At 56.9% G+C, this 15193-nt stretch overlaps 2 protein-coding genes across 3 annotated transcripts; both read left to right on the plus strand.

Annotated features, from left to right (window-relative positions):
* Nucleotides 1–74: 74 nt before the first annotated feature.
* On the plus strand, nt 75–3520 carry BET1L (Bet1 golgi vesicular membrane trafficking protein like). The gene is made up of 4 exons (XM_074918524.1): nt 75–153; nt 695–786; nt 1531–1587; nt 3219–3520. The coding sequence occupies exons 1-4, from the start codon at nt 135–137 to the stop codon at nt 3384–3386; spliced, it is 336 nt and encodes a 111-aa protein (XP_074774625.1). The 5' UTR covers nt 75–134; the 3' UTR covers nt 3387–3520.
* Nucleotides 3521–6555: 3035 nt separating this feature from the next.
* Nucleotides 6556–14345, plus strand: VPS51 (VPS51 subunit of GARP complex). 2 transcript variants are annotated; one of them, XM_074917976.1, is made up of 10 exons: nt 6556–6778; nt 7492–7621; nt 7716–7862; nt 8413–8635; nt 9360–10101; nt 10843–11061; nt 11837–12058; nt 12446–12567; nt 13047–13134; nt 13714–14345. In XM_074917976.1, the coding sequence occupies exons 1-10, from the start codon at nt 6587–6589 to the stop codon at nt 13972–13974; spliced, it is 2346 nt and encodes a 781-aa protein (XP_074774077.1). In that variant the 5' UTR covers nt 6556–6586; the 3' UTR covers nt 13975–14345. The 2 variants fall into 2 exon arrangements, with proteins under 2 accessions (XP_074774077.1, XP_074774078.1); XM_074917977.1 differs by lacking the exons at nt 13047–13134; nt 13714–14345 and adding an exon at nt 12707–13034.
* Nucleotides 14346–15193: the final 848 nt, after the last annotated feature.

A 15193-nucleotide genomic window follows, 5' to 3' on the forward strand; every position in this document is an offset into this window, starting at 1 on the left:
CGGGAGAGCGGCAGGCACCGCCTCAGGGCCCCGCGGAGCCCCGCCGCTGAGTGAGCGGGGTGGAGGGCGGCGGCCATTTTGTGGAGGCGGGGGCCGGCGCGGCTCCGCCTGGCGAGGCGGGGCCGGGGGCCGCCATGGCGGAGTGGGGCCGAGGTGAGGGTCTGGGGGTGGCGGTGGGGCCGGGCGGGGGGTCCTCCGTTGTTGCCCTTTTGGGGGGCAGGTGGGCGAGCGGCCCCGCCGCCGCTCGAGAGGGAAACAGACGCTCCCGCCGCCATTTGGGAGCTGCCTCAGGCCTCCGGCCCGGCCGGGCGGGGGGAGCGACCCGTCTGTCCAGCGCCCCCGGGGAAGGCAAAGCCAGAGGAGCCCCGAAATGCCCGGGGGGCGAAGTGCCCCAGGTTGCTCGGTTTCACCCAATTTCCGTACTGGGGCATAAAGCCCTGCTGCTGTTGGGTGGTGGTGACGGCTCAGGGTCATGCTGAGGTCCGTTTGGGGAAAGTTTGGTGTGTTTTTGTCCAGGAGAGTTTGGGAACGTTTGGTGGCGCAAACCCCACAAGGCCATAGGTGCGAGGAGTCAGCTGCAACAGCCTTTGTGGCAACCAGCTCACTCAGCCTCGCTCACCACGTTTGGGTGAGCAAATATGCCAGGACTTGTATTAGGCCAGGTAAAACTTATTCTCCTCTCTCTTCCCCTCAGGTCAGAGTCCAAGTGCCGTGGAGGATATGCTGGATGTGGAGAACAAGCGTATGGCAGACAGCCTGGCCAGCAAGGTCACCAGGCTGAAGTCGGTGAGTTGCTGGGTTCGCATCAGGTGCTGCGGTGAAGGAAGGACGGAGCATCCGTTATCCGCGTTGTTTGTGCAGTGTCTTGTGGGAGAGGAAAGCGTGTGGTCAATACAGAGGCCTTCGTGTGTATTAACAACTCTTAAGTTGTTGATAATGTAATGGTTAACTTTCACTTGTGAAATGCCAGGGATGGCCAGAGGTTCAGCAGCATCATCTAATGGGAACGATGGGCTTTTCACGGCACTCAAGGAAGGAGTTTCAGGTGCAGAGAGAAACATAAAAGCTGCACAGAGGGTTATTGCTAAGCACACCTCCTTGGGAAAAAAAAGTCACAATAAAAAGGGAAGTAAATTAGTTTTGAAAAATGCACATGTCTGTAAGTGGTGTCCTTAAAGCTAGTTTGCTGCTACTAACATCAAATACTTTGATTTGGAGCTTAATATAAGTCAGTGACTCGCCTTGTAGAAGGGAAGGCTCTTCATTCCTGCTATTGTGTCCCAGCGTTCAAATGCTCCTGTCCTGTATATGACAGTTTCAGGCAGTCAGGTTTTATTTTCAGAGCTGAAAAAGTTCAACAACCTGAAACCAAAATGAGAATATTGTTCCTCTACCAAACAAGCCTCTGTCTGTCTATGTGGGAGACGGGGAAGCAGGGGCTTGCTTTTCTAATGTGCATTTCAAATTTTACCAGCACGAGATATGTTCTCTCTACATTCCCAGTTCATTAATACTTGTCTCCTCCCTTAGCTGGCTCTGGATATTGACAAAGATGCTGATGAACAAAACCGTTACCTGGATGGCATGGTAAGGAACCAATGGAATGGAAAAAGCATGACTTTTTTGTGCTGGCTCTCAGCAGTTACCTGAACTGTGAAAGTTTAATAGCAGTTCAAAGTTAACAGACAGAGTTAGATCCCAGTGGTCAGTTTGGCAAAGCAGGGAATGTAACTAAACCTGTTTCCAGTGGACTTCTTGATATACAAACATCAGATACTTAGCAGCTGCTGGTATCACTCTGTCCAGATGGGCGACATGGTTGGTATCTAGCATTGGGAAAGGCTGATGTGGGCCAGCACACTTCAGAAATGCAGATGGCAATTACCTCCTTGCTGGGATTAAAGAACTGCCTCCTGCAGCTGATCCTGGGAGATGGGCCTGGTCCTCAGCTGCTCCTGTGGTGTTTGGTATTGCTGTATAAGTTTTTCAGGGTTGCTCACTCTAACGCCTGAAACGCAGACTTGGTAGCACACTGATTGTCTTTGGAGGGAGCAAAGCTGGTGCTCTGGGTCTGCTCAGGTCGTCCGGTGCCCTGTTCTGTCATCTTCCAACACACAACACCCGATAAACCCAGAATTGCTTTCCAGAGTAACCTGACCCTTCAGATCTGGTTGCTGATGGAAAATCAGAGTGTGCCGGGGAAGGGCCAGAACAGCACATTCCTGCAGCAGAGGGGTTACCTGCTGAGGCCTCTTAGGAGAAAGGGAATTTATCTGAATTGTGAGAGGAAGGGAATCCAGCCCAGGAATCTGAGAAGCAGATTAGCACCACAACACTGGTGCTTGCAGAGCCTTTTCTGCATGTGCTGGGTGTTGGAGAGCTGGTGTGTGGAAGGGAGAGAAAAGATAATTGTAGGGTTGAAGCCAGTTGAGTCAACCAGTGCTCAGCTTGGAAGTTTGATAACAGTGTGTGCTGCCAGTGTTGGAGTGTCTGAAATGGGTATCTGCTCAGCCTGAAAATAGAATGGAGGATCACAATAAAAGGTGTAATGACAAAAAAGCGTAAAGGAGAAGCCCTCAATCAGCGTGAAATTGTGCTTCTGTTACAGAGAATGTTTTGAAGCATTTCAGGAGCAACATGAGCAGAATCTCCGAGCAGTTTGTGAATAAGGAAAACAGACCAGAACTCAAAAGGAAAATGCCTGAACTGCATACATTTAAAAATTGTTTGCCACCATCTGGTGGAGTTGCACAGGCTTGCTGTCCCACGCTGAAGGAAGAAATAGAACTAATGGCAGGAAATTGAAGGTTTTTCTGTGGTTGTGAGCCTGCCCCGGTCCACACTGATGGCACGAGCCTCCCGTAGGGACGTTTCCTCTGGGTGAAGCATTTACTTGCAGAGTTGCTTTTCACAAGCTGCATGGGTAGAACGCAGCAGTGCAGCAGTGGGTAGTGCGACCCTGTTTTTAAACAGGGGAGACATCATGGTTTATGTTTAGAACAGACCTTCCCCTGTCTTTTTTGTTTCCCTCTTTTGAGCGCGGTGGGAACGGTGCTGTGCCTGGAGCCTGAGCGCAGGAGGGGACAGACCTTCTGAGAGAGACGGGCAGCTGCTCTGCAGCCCTTGTGCAAATATGCTGTAGCCAGGAAGTGGGAGATTCTTCAGGGATACCTTCATCTGTTTATAATGCCTCCATCTGAATTTTCTTTCCTATTCAGGATTCAGATTTTATGAGTGTGACTGGCCTGCTAACCGGCAGTGTGAAGCGTTTCTCCACCATGACGCGGTCTGGGAGGGATAATCGCAAGTTGCTTTGTTCTGTTTCAGCAGGACTGATTGTTGTTTTCTTCATCCTCTACTATCTTGTGTCCAAAGCTGGGACTTGAGCTTGTTGTTCTGCAAGTTTTACAGAACAAACCCCACAACAATCGACAGACTTGTTCAATGCCTTTCTCGGTCTGCCCTGTGGTGGAGACTCAGATGTTCCAGACAGACCTTCCAAAAACCTTTTCTTTCCACCAGCTTCTTGTCATTGTTCTGGCTGGTCTCAGACATCTCTTTATAAAATGCGATTGTTTGATCCTAAACAGATTTTCATGTATAACGCGATTTGATGTTGTTAAATGCTTACTCCTTTATCTCTTGCCTTGTCGTCCATGTCTTGCAGCCTGTTTTTAAGGGCCACTTTTGTGTTACCTCCCTTACCGATACTCGGTACTAAGCTTGTAAGGAGATACGGCTGAGAAATCCAGAAACATGTTGATACTAAAAATTTGTTTAGCAAACAAAAAAAGCCGAGCATTGGAAGCTGTAGAGTTTAGGATGCCGGTTTATGACATTTGGAATTTTGAATGTGTGATTTACATTCCAGCATGGCCACTCAGCTGATACCTGGTCTCAGTTTCCTCTTGACTTGGAGACCTGTTGACGTCATTTGTGTCCCTGGGTTGAAATTAAATCTGTACCGTGTTGAAATGAAATTAGCGGTAGAGCTGGGCCCTCTTACTCTCTATTTGTTGCAGTGAAATGCTGCAGAGGAGCAAGACTATTTAAATGGTGGCTTGATCATCTTTATCGGCCTGGGTAAAGCTGGGGATGAACCCTGCAAGAAAGGAGGGCCAAAGTCCATAAGCCACCTTGACATGCACATGTGTAGTATCTGCCAGTACCTTCCCACATGCTTGTAATATGCTCCCTTAGACTGTTAAATCGGTGTGAAGAAAATCTGATGGGAAAAGGTCCAGCTGATTTCAGTTGTTACAGTACCCCAATACTAGAGCACTTTGGGGAGATATGCAAATAAAAGCAGAGCTTGAGGTCAAGTGAAACTCCTGAATGGTTGGGGTGGTGGTGGGAGGTCGAGGGAGGATTTGATCAGAGGGTTGATTTGTGTGTTTATTTATTTATCATGTAGAAGGTAACCCCAGGAGTTCCTGCTTTGCCCCTCACAGTGTTTTGGGGATCGTAGGCTGTGGTGCTCGTGCGAGATGTGTGGCACAGCCCATCCCTACCAGTTCTGTTCCCAGGGCAGTTGTTTCCTGAAGGTGCAGCGCGTGCCGGGTTTCCTCTCCCAAGGGGTACATGCAGCTCCAAGTGTGCGGCAGCTGGGAACTCCATCTTCCCTTCGCCCTCCCGGCCTTTCCTGGGGCTGCTCACACACCTCACAACCCAGCTGTATTCTAACATAGCTGAATTATTTAAGCCTGCCTGTGATTGAAGTAGGAGATCTGCAGCTTTAAAAATACTGTGTCTGTTGGGAGAAAGAAAAAAATTTAAAATAAAACGCTCTTTCTCTCTTCAGACAAAGCCCCACTGCCTGTTGTATAAACCTTTCCCAAGCAGCTGTGTTTCATCTTGTTTCTTTTCTGTACCAACTGCTCATCTGTTCCAGTTTTCCTTGTTGGAAGTTTTTGCTGATTTGCTTCTTTTCCAGTATCAGCCACCTCCACAGGACTAAAGCATTCATCTGCTGATTTTCCTGTCTTCCTCCTCTCCAGTGATGGCTGGATGTTTCCTTTGGCCTCCCCCTTGTACCCATGAGGAATTCTTTGTCCTTGGACTAACTGAGGTCCAGATCTGTTAATGGACTGTGTTGTCCTTTGTTGCAGCTGAAGCAAACTGCTAACAAAATACTGCCCTAACTGGATCAGGTGTCTTTTTTTCCACATTTGGGAAAAATGTGCAGGGAAGACAAGTAGAAAGGAGGCAGCAATGACTTTCTCTGATTCTTCTTACTGCTGCTCTGCTAAGATGTGGCAACTCGGAACTCTCTGTTTGGAAGAATGATGGGTGAATTGATGGGTTTGTTTTGATTTTCTGAAGCAGATGAGTTCTGATGAAAGGCCGCTGGAACAGCCCAGCCTCCATAATGCTGGTGGCTCAGGTTTGCTTTTACTGTTGTAAATAAAGCTCTGTTTTTAGAAATTTTTGCTCAAGTGTTTTTTTCCTTGTGCTTACATGCTAGCAAGGCTAAATACCAAGATCATATCACGCCGTTCTGCTTGAACTGTAGAGAACCTTGGAGCCCAGTTTCAGCGTTACCCCGAGAAACAGCACATCTTCAGTGACCTGAACCATGGGGCTGGGAGCGGGGCTGCCCTGGCTTGGGGGGACCGGATCTTCATCCTTCGCAAGATCTGCCCGTGCTGTTTCAGAAGATGACTTGTAGCTCTAGTATTGGCTCTGGACAAGTGATATGTCAGCCATTTTGCTGCTTTAGTATCCAATATCCAATAATCTAGTCCTAATATTACAATGTTTTTTCTGAGGCATAAAAATCAGAGAGAGCAGATCTTCCTCACACACACACATCCAGCTCAAGGTGAACATACAAAACATTTGGGGGTGTTTTTACTGAAGCAGTAGCAAACCAAGAACTGGAACTTGGCTGTGAACCGTTGTTTTCAGTGGAGTTTTGCAGCGCTGTCTGAAGGTGCATCCCCAGATACACAGAGTAACTCGCACTTTCCTTGCCTGCTCATACCACTGTTAACACGGTAGCTGAAGTGTGTAGTGTGCAGCTGGGATCACTGCAGCAAACGTGAAACAAATTATTTGGTAATAATGGGACAAGATGAAATACCGACAGTAACTGCTTTCTGACTCCATATGCCCATAGCTGTTTACTGGAATTAGTGGAAATGCAGTTAATTGTTTGAAGAGGGGATTGCAGGTCTCAGGGAAGCTGCAGGTGCCTGTGGCTGGATCAGCGTCACCTAGAAGGGGAACAAATGAGAAAAACCCCACAAAATGTGACCGTTGGGCCTTGTTCTTGGGCAGATCTGTCCTCAGCGAAGGCCGTCCGATAGAACAGGTGGATGTGAAGGCCGGAGAAAAGGAGTTTTGGGGGGTGTCAAAAATGTTTGTAGGCGGCCTCTGAAAGGGAAGATCTCGCGTTTGACACAGGATAGAGGGACGTGCCCGCGCCGCCTGTTGCCTCCGGCATCCCCAGTGTCCCCAGCATCCCGGGGCGCGGCCGCCATGACAGGCCGGGCGGTCGGTTGTCGCGGCAACGGGAACGCCCCGGCGGAAGTGACGCTCAGGGGAAGGGCCGGAAGTGGTGGGCGGGGCCGGAGGTGCCGGCGCGATGGCGGAGCTGGCGGCGGCGGGGAGCGGGGCTGCGGCCAGCCCTGAGGCTGGCGGCGGCGGCGGATGGCGGCGTCCCCACGGGCCGCTCCAGCGGTACTACGGGCCGCCCGCGGCGGAGGCGGCGGAGGCGGCTCCGGACCCCGCCGACATCAACGGGCCCCACTTCGACCCGGAAGTTTTCCTTACTAAGGTGACCTTTGACACCACAGTGACCTCTCTCCCCCCCCCCCCCTCGGGAGCCTCCGCCCGCAGACACCCCCCCAGGAACCCTGCAGACAGCCCCAGACAGGGTGCTCCAGGGACCCCCGTGTCGGCCCCAAGGACCCTACAGACCCCCCCAGTTCCCTGTGGGATCCCTTTAAAAGGACCCTGGGGCCCCCTTAAGGGCCTTCTAGGGGCCGCCCACGGACCCGGCCGGAGGGACCCTCAGACCCCCCCATGACTTTAAAGGGACGCCAAAAAGGGACTCCACGGAGACCCTATAGATCTTCTGTAGGGACTCTTTAGGATCACTATGTTTCTCTATGGGGACGGTATTGGGGCCCTCAGGAGCAGTTGGGGGGGGACCGGGGGCAATTAGCACTCCTTGAGGTGGCAGTTAGGGCTCCTAGGGGGCAGCTGAGGATCCCAGGAGGCCCCCGGAGGGCAGAAGGAGGCTTTTGGGGGACATTTCCAGATCCCAGGAGGGACTCTAGGGGGGCATTTAGGGGCCTGGGGGGCAGTTGGCAATGCCGGGGGGGGGCAGATAGGGGTTTGGGCAGCAGCTGAGGAGCCCCAAGGGTTGTGGAGGGCAGTGAGTACCCCAGGGGGGCAATTGGAGGCTGCAGGGGGTAAATTGGGGGACTGGGAGGAGGGAGGGCAATGGGGTTGGGGGGCAGTTGTGCAATTGTTGCCCCCCTCCAGGTGCGCAGTGAGTGCCCCCTGGGGCAGTTGTTGGCCCGTGAGGCCGCGCTGGGGCGGGAGATCCGCGCCCTCGACAGCGACATGCAGACGCTGCTCTACGAGAACTACAACAAGTTCATCTCCGCCACTGGTGAGCACCCGACAGGGGAGACCCCAGCGTCTGTGTGGGACTTCGGGGGCCCCCAGGCAGCCTAGGGACCCCGACATCCGTTCCTTCTCCCCAGACACCATCCGAAAGATGAAGGTCGATTTCCGGCGCATGGAGGCAGAGATGGACGATTTGGCTGCCAACATGGCCGCCATCAGCACCTCCAGCGCCCGTGTCAGCGCCGCGCTGCAGGACCGGCACCGCCGCGGTGCCCAGCTGGCTGGTACGGGGAGGGGGGACCCGGGGGGGCAGAGCTGGGACGTTGAGGTTGAGAGAGGCTCTGGGGGTCAGATCTGCAGGGTTGGGGTCAGATCTTGGGGGTTGGGGTCAGATCTTGAGGCTGGGGGGGGCCCTGGAAGTTAGATCTAGGGGTTTGGGGGGCAGATCTGGGTGGGGGGTGAGGGGCAGATCTTGGGGTTGGGGAGAGCTCTTAGGAGCAGGTTGAAGAGGGTTGGGGGAACCCTGGGGGACACATCTGGGGGTTATTGGGCAGAAATGGGGGGGTGGAGGGCAGATCATGGTGGGGAGGGCTGAGGGGCAGATCAAAGGGAGTGGGGAGACCCCAAGGGGGGGCAGATCTGGGGGGTGGGGGCAGATCCAGGATGTTGGTGGCAGATAACAGAGCGGGAGGGGGGCTGAGGGCAGATCTGGGGGGTGGATGGACCCCGACGGGGGCAGATCCAGGTCCTGGCCCCGCCCACAGTTGCTAACCCCACCCCAGTGGCTGGCCTTGCCCAGTGGGACCCCGTCCCTGACACCCCCGGCCCTCCCAGGGGTGCAGGCGCTGCTGCGGAAGCTGCAGTCCCTGGTGGAGGTGCCGGGGCGGCTGCGGCGCTGGGCGGCACCAGGGGCGGAGCCTGCACGGGCCCTGCGCTGCCATGCCCGTGCCCGCGCCGTGCTCCGCCACTACCGCCACCTCCCCTCCTTCCGCGCCATCGAGGACGAGAGCCACGCCATCATGGCTGACCTGGCCCAGCGCCTCCGCGCACGCCTTCGGTGCGTTCACTCTGGAGCCTACTGACGGCAGCTCTAGGAAAGGGGGGTTGGGGGGTGTTTACTCTGGAGCCTACTGACTCTGTGAAACAGCCTGGAGCGTGGGTTCACTCTGGAGATTAATGATAGCCATTCCAGTAAACAGCCTTCTTGTGGGGGTGATGGTGGTTGTGGTATGTTAACTTTGAAACCTACTGATAACAGCTGCAGGAGACAGCTTTTCAAGTGGTCAGGGGTGTTAAATCTGGAGCCTAATAATAACAGCCCTCAAGAAACATCATAGGGAAGAGGCATTTACCCTGGAGCCTATTGTTAACAACCCCAGGAACCATCCCTTGTGCAGAACACTCAGAGTAAGGGGGATGATTCTGGCCATTATTGAGAGCTTTTAAAAGGTTGCATTATCTGGGTTTTTTCTCACTTGTTTATGGTAAAGGGATAGTTCTGGAGCCTAACGAGGAGTTTTAGGGATTTTTCGCTATTATTGTAAACTCTGGAACATACTGATGATCTTTAGTGGGTTTTTTATTCCTGTAACCACTGTTAACTCTGGAACATGGTGATGCCGTTAAGTATTATTTTTCCCCTTTGTCTTTTGATTAACTACTGCTTACTCTGAAGCCTACTGATGGCTTTTACCGCTTATTCCATATCTTCTCGCAGTGCCACTGCTTACCCTGGACCCTCCCACTACCTCCAAGTAACCCCCTCATTTCCCCTGCCACAGGGATGACGCCTTGGACCCCAAGGAGCTCACCGAGTGCGTGGAGATGCTGCTGCAGCTGGAGGAACCACCTGAGGAGCTGTGCGAGGAGTTCCTGAGCCATGCTGGCGCCCGCCTCGAGGCCGAGCTGGCCACGCTGGAGGCCGAGCTGCCCCCGGCTGACGCCTCGGGCCCCGCCGCCACGCCGCCACCCGCCTCCGACATCCTTGACTTCGTCGACCGCGGCAGCTCGGCCTTTGTGGGCAACCTGTGCCTGCTGGCAGCCTCGTACCGCAGCCTCTTCGAGGGGCGTCCCGGGGCAGGGGGCGACCGCCTGGAAGCCTTCGCCGCCACCCTCACCACCCGCTACTTTGAGCTGCTGGAGCGGCGCCTGGCGCTGGAGCGGGGCCTGGGCGACACGTCACTGCTGGTGCGGGCGCTTGACCGCTTCCACCGCCGCCTGCGTGCGCTGCTTGAGCTGTTGCCCGCGGCCGGTGCCCAGGCAGGAGCCGCGCTGGTGGCACGGGCGGCACGCGAGCGGGTGGATCGCTACCTGCGGGCGCTCCAGACCTTCTTCCTGGGCTGTCTGGGCGACGTGCGCCAGGCGTTGGCCGCCCCCCGGCCCCCTGGCAAGGAGGGGCCTGGCCTGCCCGATCTGCTGGCCACGCTGGCCGCCTCCGTTCTCGGCCAGCTCAAGGCCGTCCTGGCCTACGTGCAGCTCTTCACTGCCAAGGACGTCGCCTTCGCCAGCCTGCCCTACTTCAAGGTGGGACGGGGGTGGCGGGGGAGTTGTTTGGGGGTTGCGTGGGGCAGTTGGGGAGTTGTGCGGGGCGATGGGCGGCAGTTGGGGGATTGTGTGAGGCAGCTAGGGTCTTGTGTAGGGCGATGGGGGGCATCTGGGGAGTTGTGTGGGGCAATGGGGGCAGTTGGGTTGTAGGGGGCAGCTGGCGAGTTGTGTGGGGCGATGGAGGGCAGTTGATGGGTTGTGTGGGGCAGTTGGGGGGGTGCATGGGGCGATGGGGGGCAGTTGGGGAGTTGTGTGGGGCGATGGGGGGCAGTTGGGTTGTGTGGGGCAGTTGAGGAGTTGTGTGGGGCAATGGGGGGAAGCTGAGGAGTTGTGTGGGGTGACGGAGGGCAGTTGATGGGTTGTGTGGGGCAGATGGGGGCTTGTGTGGGGCAATGGTGGGAAGTTGGGTTTTGTGGGGCAGTTGGGTGGTTGTGTGGGGCTGTGGGGGCAGTTGGGGGGTGCATGGGGCAGTTGGGGAGATGCATGGGGTTACATGGGGCAGTTGTGGGGGTGTGTGGGGTGATGGGGGCAGTTGGGGGGTTGTGTAGGGCAGCTGGGGAGTCACTGGAGCAGTCTGGGGTTGGCCCTGGTAAGGCTGCAGGGTGTACAGGGCAGGGTGGGGACCACCGGGGCAGACTGGAGTTTGTATGGGGTAGTTTGGGGGTTTTTTGGGGCCCCAGGGTGGTATTTTTGGGGTGTAACCCCCATTTTTGGTGGCAGGGGGAGTTCTGCGTGGAGGCGGTGCGCGAAGGACTGGTGGTGGCCTTCGTGCGCTGGCTGTGCCGCACTGCCCGGGGCTTTGCTGATGGCCCGGCGGAGCGGGGGGCCCCCGCTGCGCCCCCAGCCCTGCTGCTGCTCCTTGCCCGCCTCTGCCTCGACTACGAGGCCACCACCATCAGCTACATCCTCACTCTCACTGACGAGCAGTTTCCCCCTCAGGTGAGCCCCCCAAACCACCCCGATTGACCCCAAAATGGCCCTAAGGGGACCCTGGATGTCCCTAGGTTGTCACAGAATGGTGCTGCATCCCTCTGCCTCCCAGCATCCGTTTGGGATATGGTGGTGGGTACTGCAGCATGTATGGCGGCCTGGGGATGCTCCTTCCCTCTGTGTCCCCCAAAACATCCCTGAGTGGACCCAAAATGGTCTGATTGTGCTAAAAATGGCCCCAAGGTGGTCACCTCAAATGGCCCCAAGTTTCCCTGTGGTCCTGTGTCCACCCAGGATGTGGTGGTGGGGATGACGGTGTGTGTGGAGGTGTCAGAATCTTCTCTGTGTGCCCCCAAACGTCCCTGAGGGACCCCAAAACGTCCCCAAGTCCCTTCGTGTGCCCTGCTGTGACCCCATGTCCATCCAGAATGTGACTCCAGGGGTGCAGGCAGAAGGGTCCTTACCTGTGCCAGCGTCTCCCAGATGTTCTCAAGGACACCAAAATGTCCCCAAGGGACTTCTGCATGTCCCCAAGTCCCCCCAGACACCCCAAGGAGATGAGGGTGGGCACTGATGCTGCTGGAGGGGGGGGCTGGACAGCGTCCCACGTGTCCACCGATGACCCTGTGCCCGCAGGACCTCAGAAGGTGGATGCACATGGGGGTCCATTCCCACGCTTCCCCTGTATCCCCAGGCCACCGGTGGTGACGATACTGTAGGCAGAGGTGAGGGGGCTGTTCCTACGTGTCCCCACACGTCTGTGTGTCCTTTTTTCCCCCCCCAGGACACGGGCCCAGCAGTGACACCGGGTCCAGCGCTGTGCGCAGAGGCGCGGGCAGCGGCGCAGCGGCTGCTCGACCACTACGTGCAGGTCCAGGGCGCTGCGGTGGCGCAGATGCTGCGGAAGAGCGTGGAGACACGTGACTGGCTGGGCACCGTCGAGCCCCGCAATGTCCGCGCTGTCATGAAGCGCGTGGTCGAGGACATCACCGCCATCGATGTCCAGGTTGGGGCAGCACCTGAAGCCCAGAGGGGCTAGCAGGGGGTGGGCCTGAAGTCCTCCAGGGGCTTCTCCGATATCCCAGAGTGTCCCTGGAGAGGCCCTGAGGTCCCCATAAGATCCTTGAGGACTTTCTGAAGTCCCCAGAGGGCATCTGCATCAGTCCCTGAAGTCTCCTAGGGGTCCCTGTTGTCCCAGAGGGTCCCAGGATGGGGGCTGAAGTCCCTGAAGACAGAGAGGATGCCCGAGGTTCCTGAGGAACTCTGGGTGTCCCAGAAGGGTTTGTGAAGGTCACAGAGGATTTGAAGGACCCTGTGTGGGTTCGGAGGGTGTCCCAGATGGTGTTTTGGGTGGATTCTGGGACACCAGCACTGAGAGGGTGTGTTGCCACAGGTAGGGCAGCTCTTCGAGGAGGGGGTGCGGCGGGCGCAGAGCAGTGACTCAAGCCGGCGTGCCTTCTCCGTCTACAGCAGCTCGCGGGCACCCGGGCGCTACGCCCCCAGCTACACCCCCAGGTCAGCCCTGTCACCCCTGCACCCTCCCTGGTCACCCCCAGGGCCGCCCTGTCACCCCCAGGGCCACCCTGTCACCCCTGTGCTCCTTCTGTCACCCTTGCAGTAACCGCTTTGTGTATGTGACCCTCTACATCCCCAGACTGTCCCAATGTTCCCTGATGGTCCCCATGTCCCCACCATCCCCATGTTCTCCTCGACCATCCCAGTATCCCCCCATGACCCCCATGTGCCTTGTGTCCTGCCATTGTCTCGTCTCCGTGTCCTTGACCGTCCCCATGTTCCCTGACTCTCCCCACATCCACTGCCCATCCTCATGCTCCCTTTTGTGGCCCCAAACCCTCCCCACATCCCCTGACCATCTGTGTCTCCATCCCCGTGTCTCCTGACAGCCCCCATGTCCCTGTGCCCACATCCCCTGGCCTTTTCCCCTGTACTTGCCTATCCCTGTGTCCCTGATGGTCCTGCTGTCGCTGTCCCAGTGCCCCCATGGACACCCACCTGCTCAGCAACATCCAGAAGCTCTTCTCTGAACGCATCGACATCTTCAGCCCTGTCGAGTTCAACAAGGTGAGGCTGCAATGACATCCCCGTGTCCCCAAGAGCCCTAAATTCTCCATCTTTCCAGCTGTCCCATGTCCCTGTCATCCCCATGACCCAGCTGTTGGAGCCCAGGGGGTCCCCAGGAGCTGGTGACAAGGGTGTTGCCACTGTCCCCTGTCCAAACTGTTCGAGACACGGGGTTTCTGTGGCTAGTGACCACGGCAAGGGTGTCCCTATGCTGGCTTGGGGCTTCCCTGTGCTTTCAGCAGCCAGGCCAGGGCTGTTCCCTGTGTCCCCCTGTCCCACCCATGTGTCCCCCTGTCCCACATGTCCAGGCTCAGGAGTGGCTGCCAGGATAGGGGTGTCCCTCGTGTCACCCACGTGCCTGTGCTGACGGTACCTGGGGCCTCCCTGCATTTGGGAGCCCCTGGTGTCCCCACACCCCATGTATGAGGACTCAGAGGGATCCTTGGGGACTGGTGACCAGGATGAGTGTGTCCCGGGGGGCTGACAGTCTGGAGAAGGATGTCCCCAGTGTCCTCACCCCCCCCGTGTGGCTGGGATTGGGGGTCCGTTCCCACCCTGGGGGACATCCCTGTGCCGCAGGTGTCGGTGCTGACAGGGATCATCAAGATCAGCCTGAAGACGCTGCTGGAGTGCGTGCGGCTGCGGACGCTGGGGCGCTTTGGGCTGCAGCAGGTGCAGGTGGACGGGCACTACCTGCAGCTCTACCTGTGGCGCTTCGCTGCCGACGAGCGGGTGGTGCAGGGGCTGCTGGACGAGGTGGCCGCCAGCGCCGCCCACCGCTGCCTCGACCCTGTCCCCATGGAGCACAGCGTCGTCGAGCTCATCTGCGAGCGTGGGTAGGACAGGGGGACACGGCGAGGGGGGACAATCGTGTCTTAGGCCCTGTGATGTACCTGGGGACAGACGTCTGCCCCATGAGTTCCTGCACGTCCCTGGGGACACCCCATGATCCTCCCTGCCGCAGGGACGTCCCATGTCCCCACACACAGCAGCGGGCAGGGACACCCCCTGTCCCCACACCGGGTCACCCTGTGTCATCGCACCCACCCCCCCCAACACCCCACGTTGTCCCTCCCACCCCAGTGACACCCCCAACATGTGTTTACACCCTCAGTTGTCCCTGTGGCCCCAGTGACACACTGTGTTCCCCCCACCTTGGTGACATCCCCTCGTGCCTGAGTCGGGATTATAAATAAATAAAATAGGTATGAGCTGTGCATTATGTCCCTTGCCTGTGCCCGGGCTGGGGAGGGGACACAGCAGGGACAGATGCATGGGGGGGGGTGTGTGGAGGGGGGGTCACTGAGGTGTCTGGGTCCCTTGTCAGCCTGTGTCCCTGTGGGGAGGGGGCAGACCCAGCCCCTCACACAAACACCCATCTTCTCTCCCCCACGGAACCCCTGCACAAGCACCCAGGGCCTTGCACAAGCTGGGGGCTGCCTCCCTGCACACCCCCATGGGCTGTGGAGTGTCAGCTGGGCCCCACAAGGGGGTCATATACTAGCAAGTGTGGAACGTGCTGTATGGGGGGGGTTGACCAAACCCACGTCCTCAGGCTGCCCTGGGCCCCAGGGGACAGCTCGGGGGGTCGGTGTTGGGGGGTCTCCCCGAGGAGAAATGGGGCAGCAGCAGGGCACCCTGGGTGGGCAGAGGGTTGTGGTTTTATTTCCCCACTACCCAAATCAAGGGCAATTAATTACAGTAATTCCCCCTCCTGAGTCTGTTCCATCCATGGTTGTCGCCCTCCATGGGCTCAGTCTCCCTGGCTGAGGAGGGTGGGAAAGCCCTGGGGGGAGGCAGCTCCCCAGGTGAGCCAGAGCAGGAACCCCACTTCCGAGGGGCTCACACGCCCTGACCTCCGGTTAAAACTCCTGCAGTTAATGGGTAGGGTTTGTACAAAACTTCTATCTGGCTCTAGGGGACGTAAAAGGATCAGAGAAAACCAAAAAAAGAGTGGGAGAAGGTTTATTAAAAGCTGCTATTGCAAAGGAGGGTCAAAAGCAAATGAAACCTGGGTTAACAGACTGTGTGTTCAGTCTGCGGTGCAAGAAGAAAATGT

This window comes from Athene noctua, chromosome 14 (assembly GCF_965140245.1).
Source record: "Athene noctua chromosome 14, bAthNoc1.hap1.1, whole genome shotgun sequence".
NCBI classification, from domain to species: Eukaryota; Metazoa; Chordata; class Aves; order Strigiformes; family Strigidae; genus Athene; species Athene noctua.

Bases quoted from the DNA above. Each gene is read 5' to 3' on its own strand.
- BET1L (XM_074918524.1), top strand. The intron at 787-1,530 runs GTGAGTTGCTGG...CTCCTCCCTTAG, and splicing joins AGGTCACCAGGCTGAAGTCG to CTGGCTCTGGATATTGACAA. The intron at 1,588-3,218 runs GTAAGGAACCAA...TTTCCTATTCAG, and splicing joins ACCGTTACCTGGATGGCATG to GATTCAGATTTTATGAGTGT.
- VPS51 (XM_074917976.1), top strand. From the start codon at position 6,587: ATGGCGGAGCTGGCGGCGGCGGGGAGCGGGGCTGCGGCCAGCCCTGAG. The intron at 6,779-7,491 runs GTGACCTTTGAC...GCCCCCCTCCAG, and splicing joins CGGAAGTTTTCCTTACTAAG to GTGCGCAGTGAGTGCCCCCT. The intron at 7,863-8,412 runs GTACGGGGAGGG...CGGCCCTCCCAG, and splicing joins CCGCGGTGCCCAGCTGGCTG to GGGTGCAGGCGCTGCTGCGG.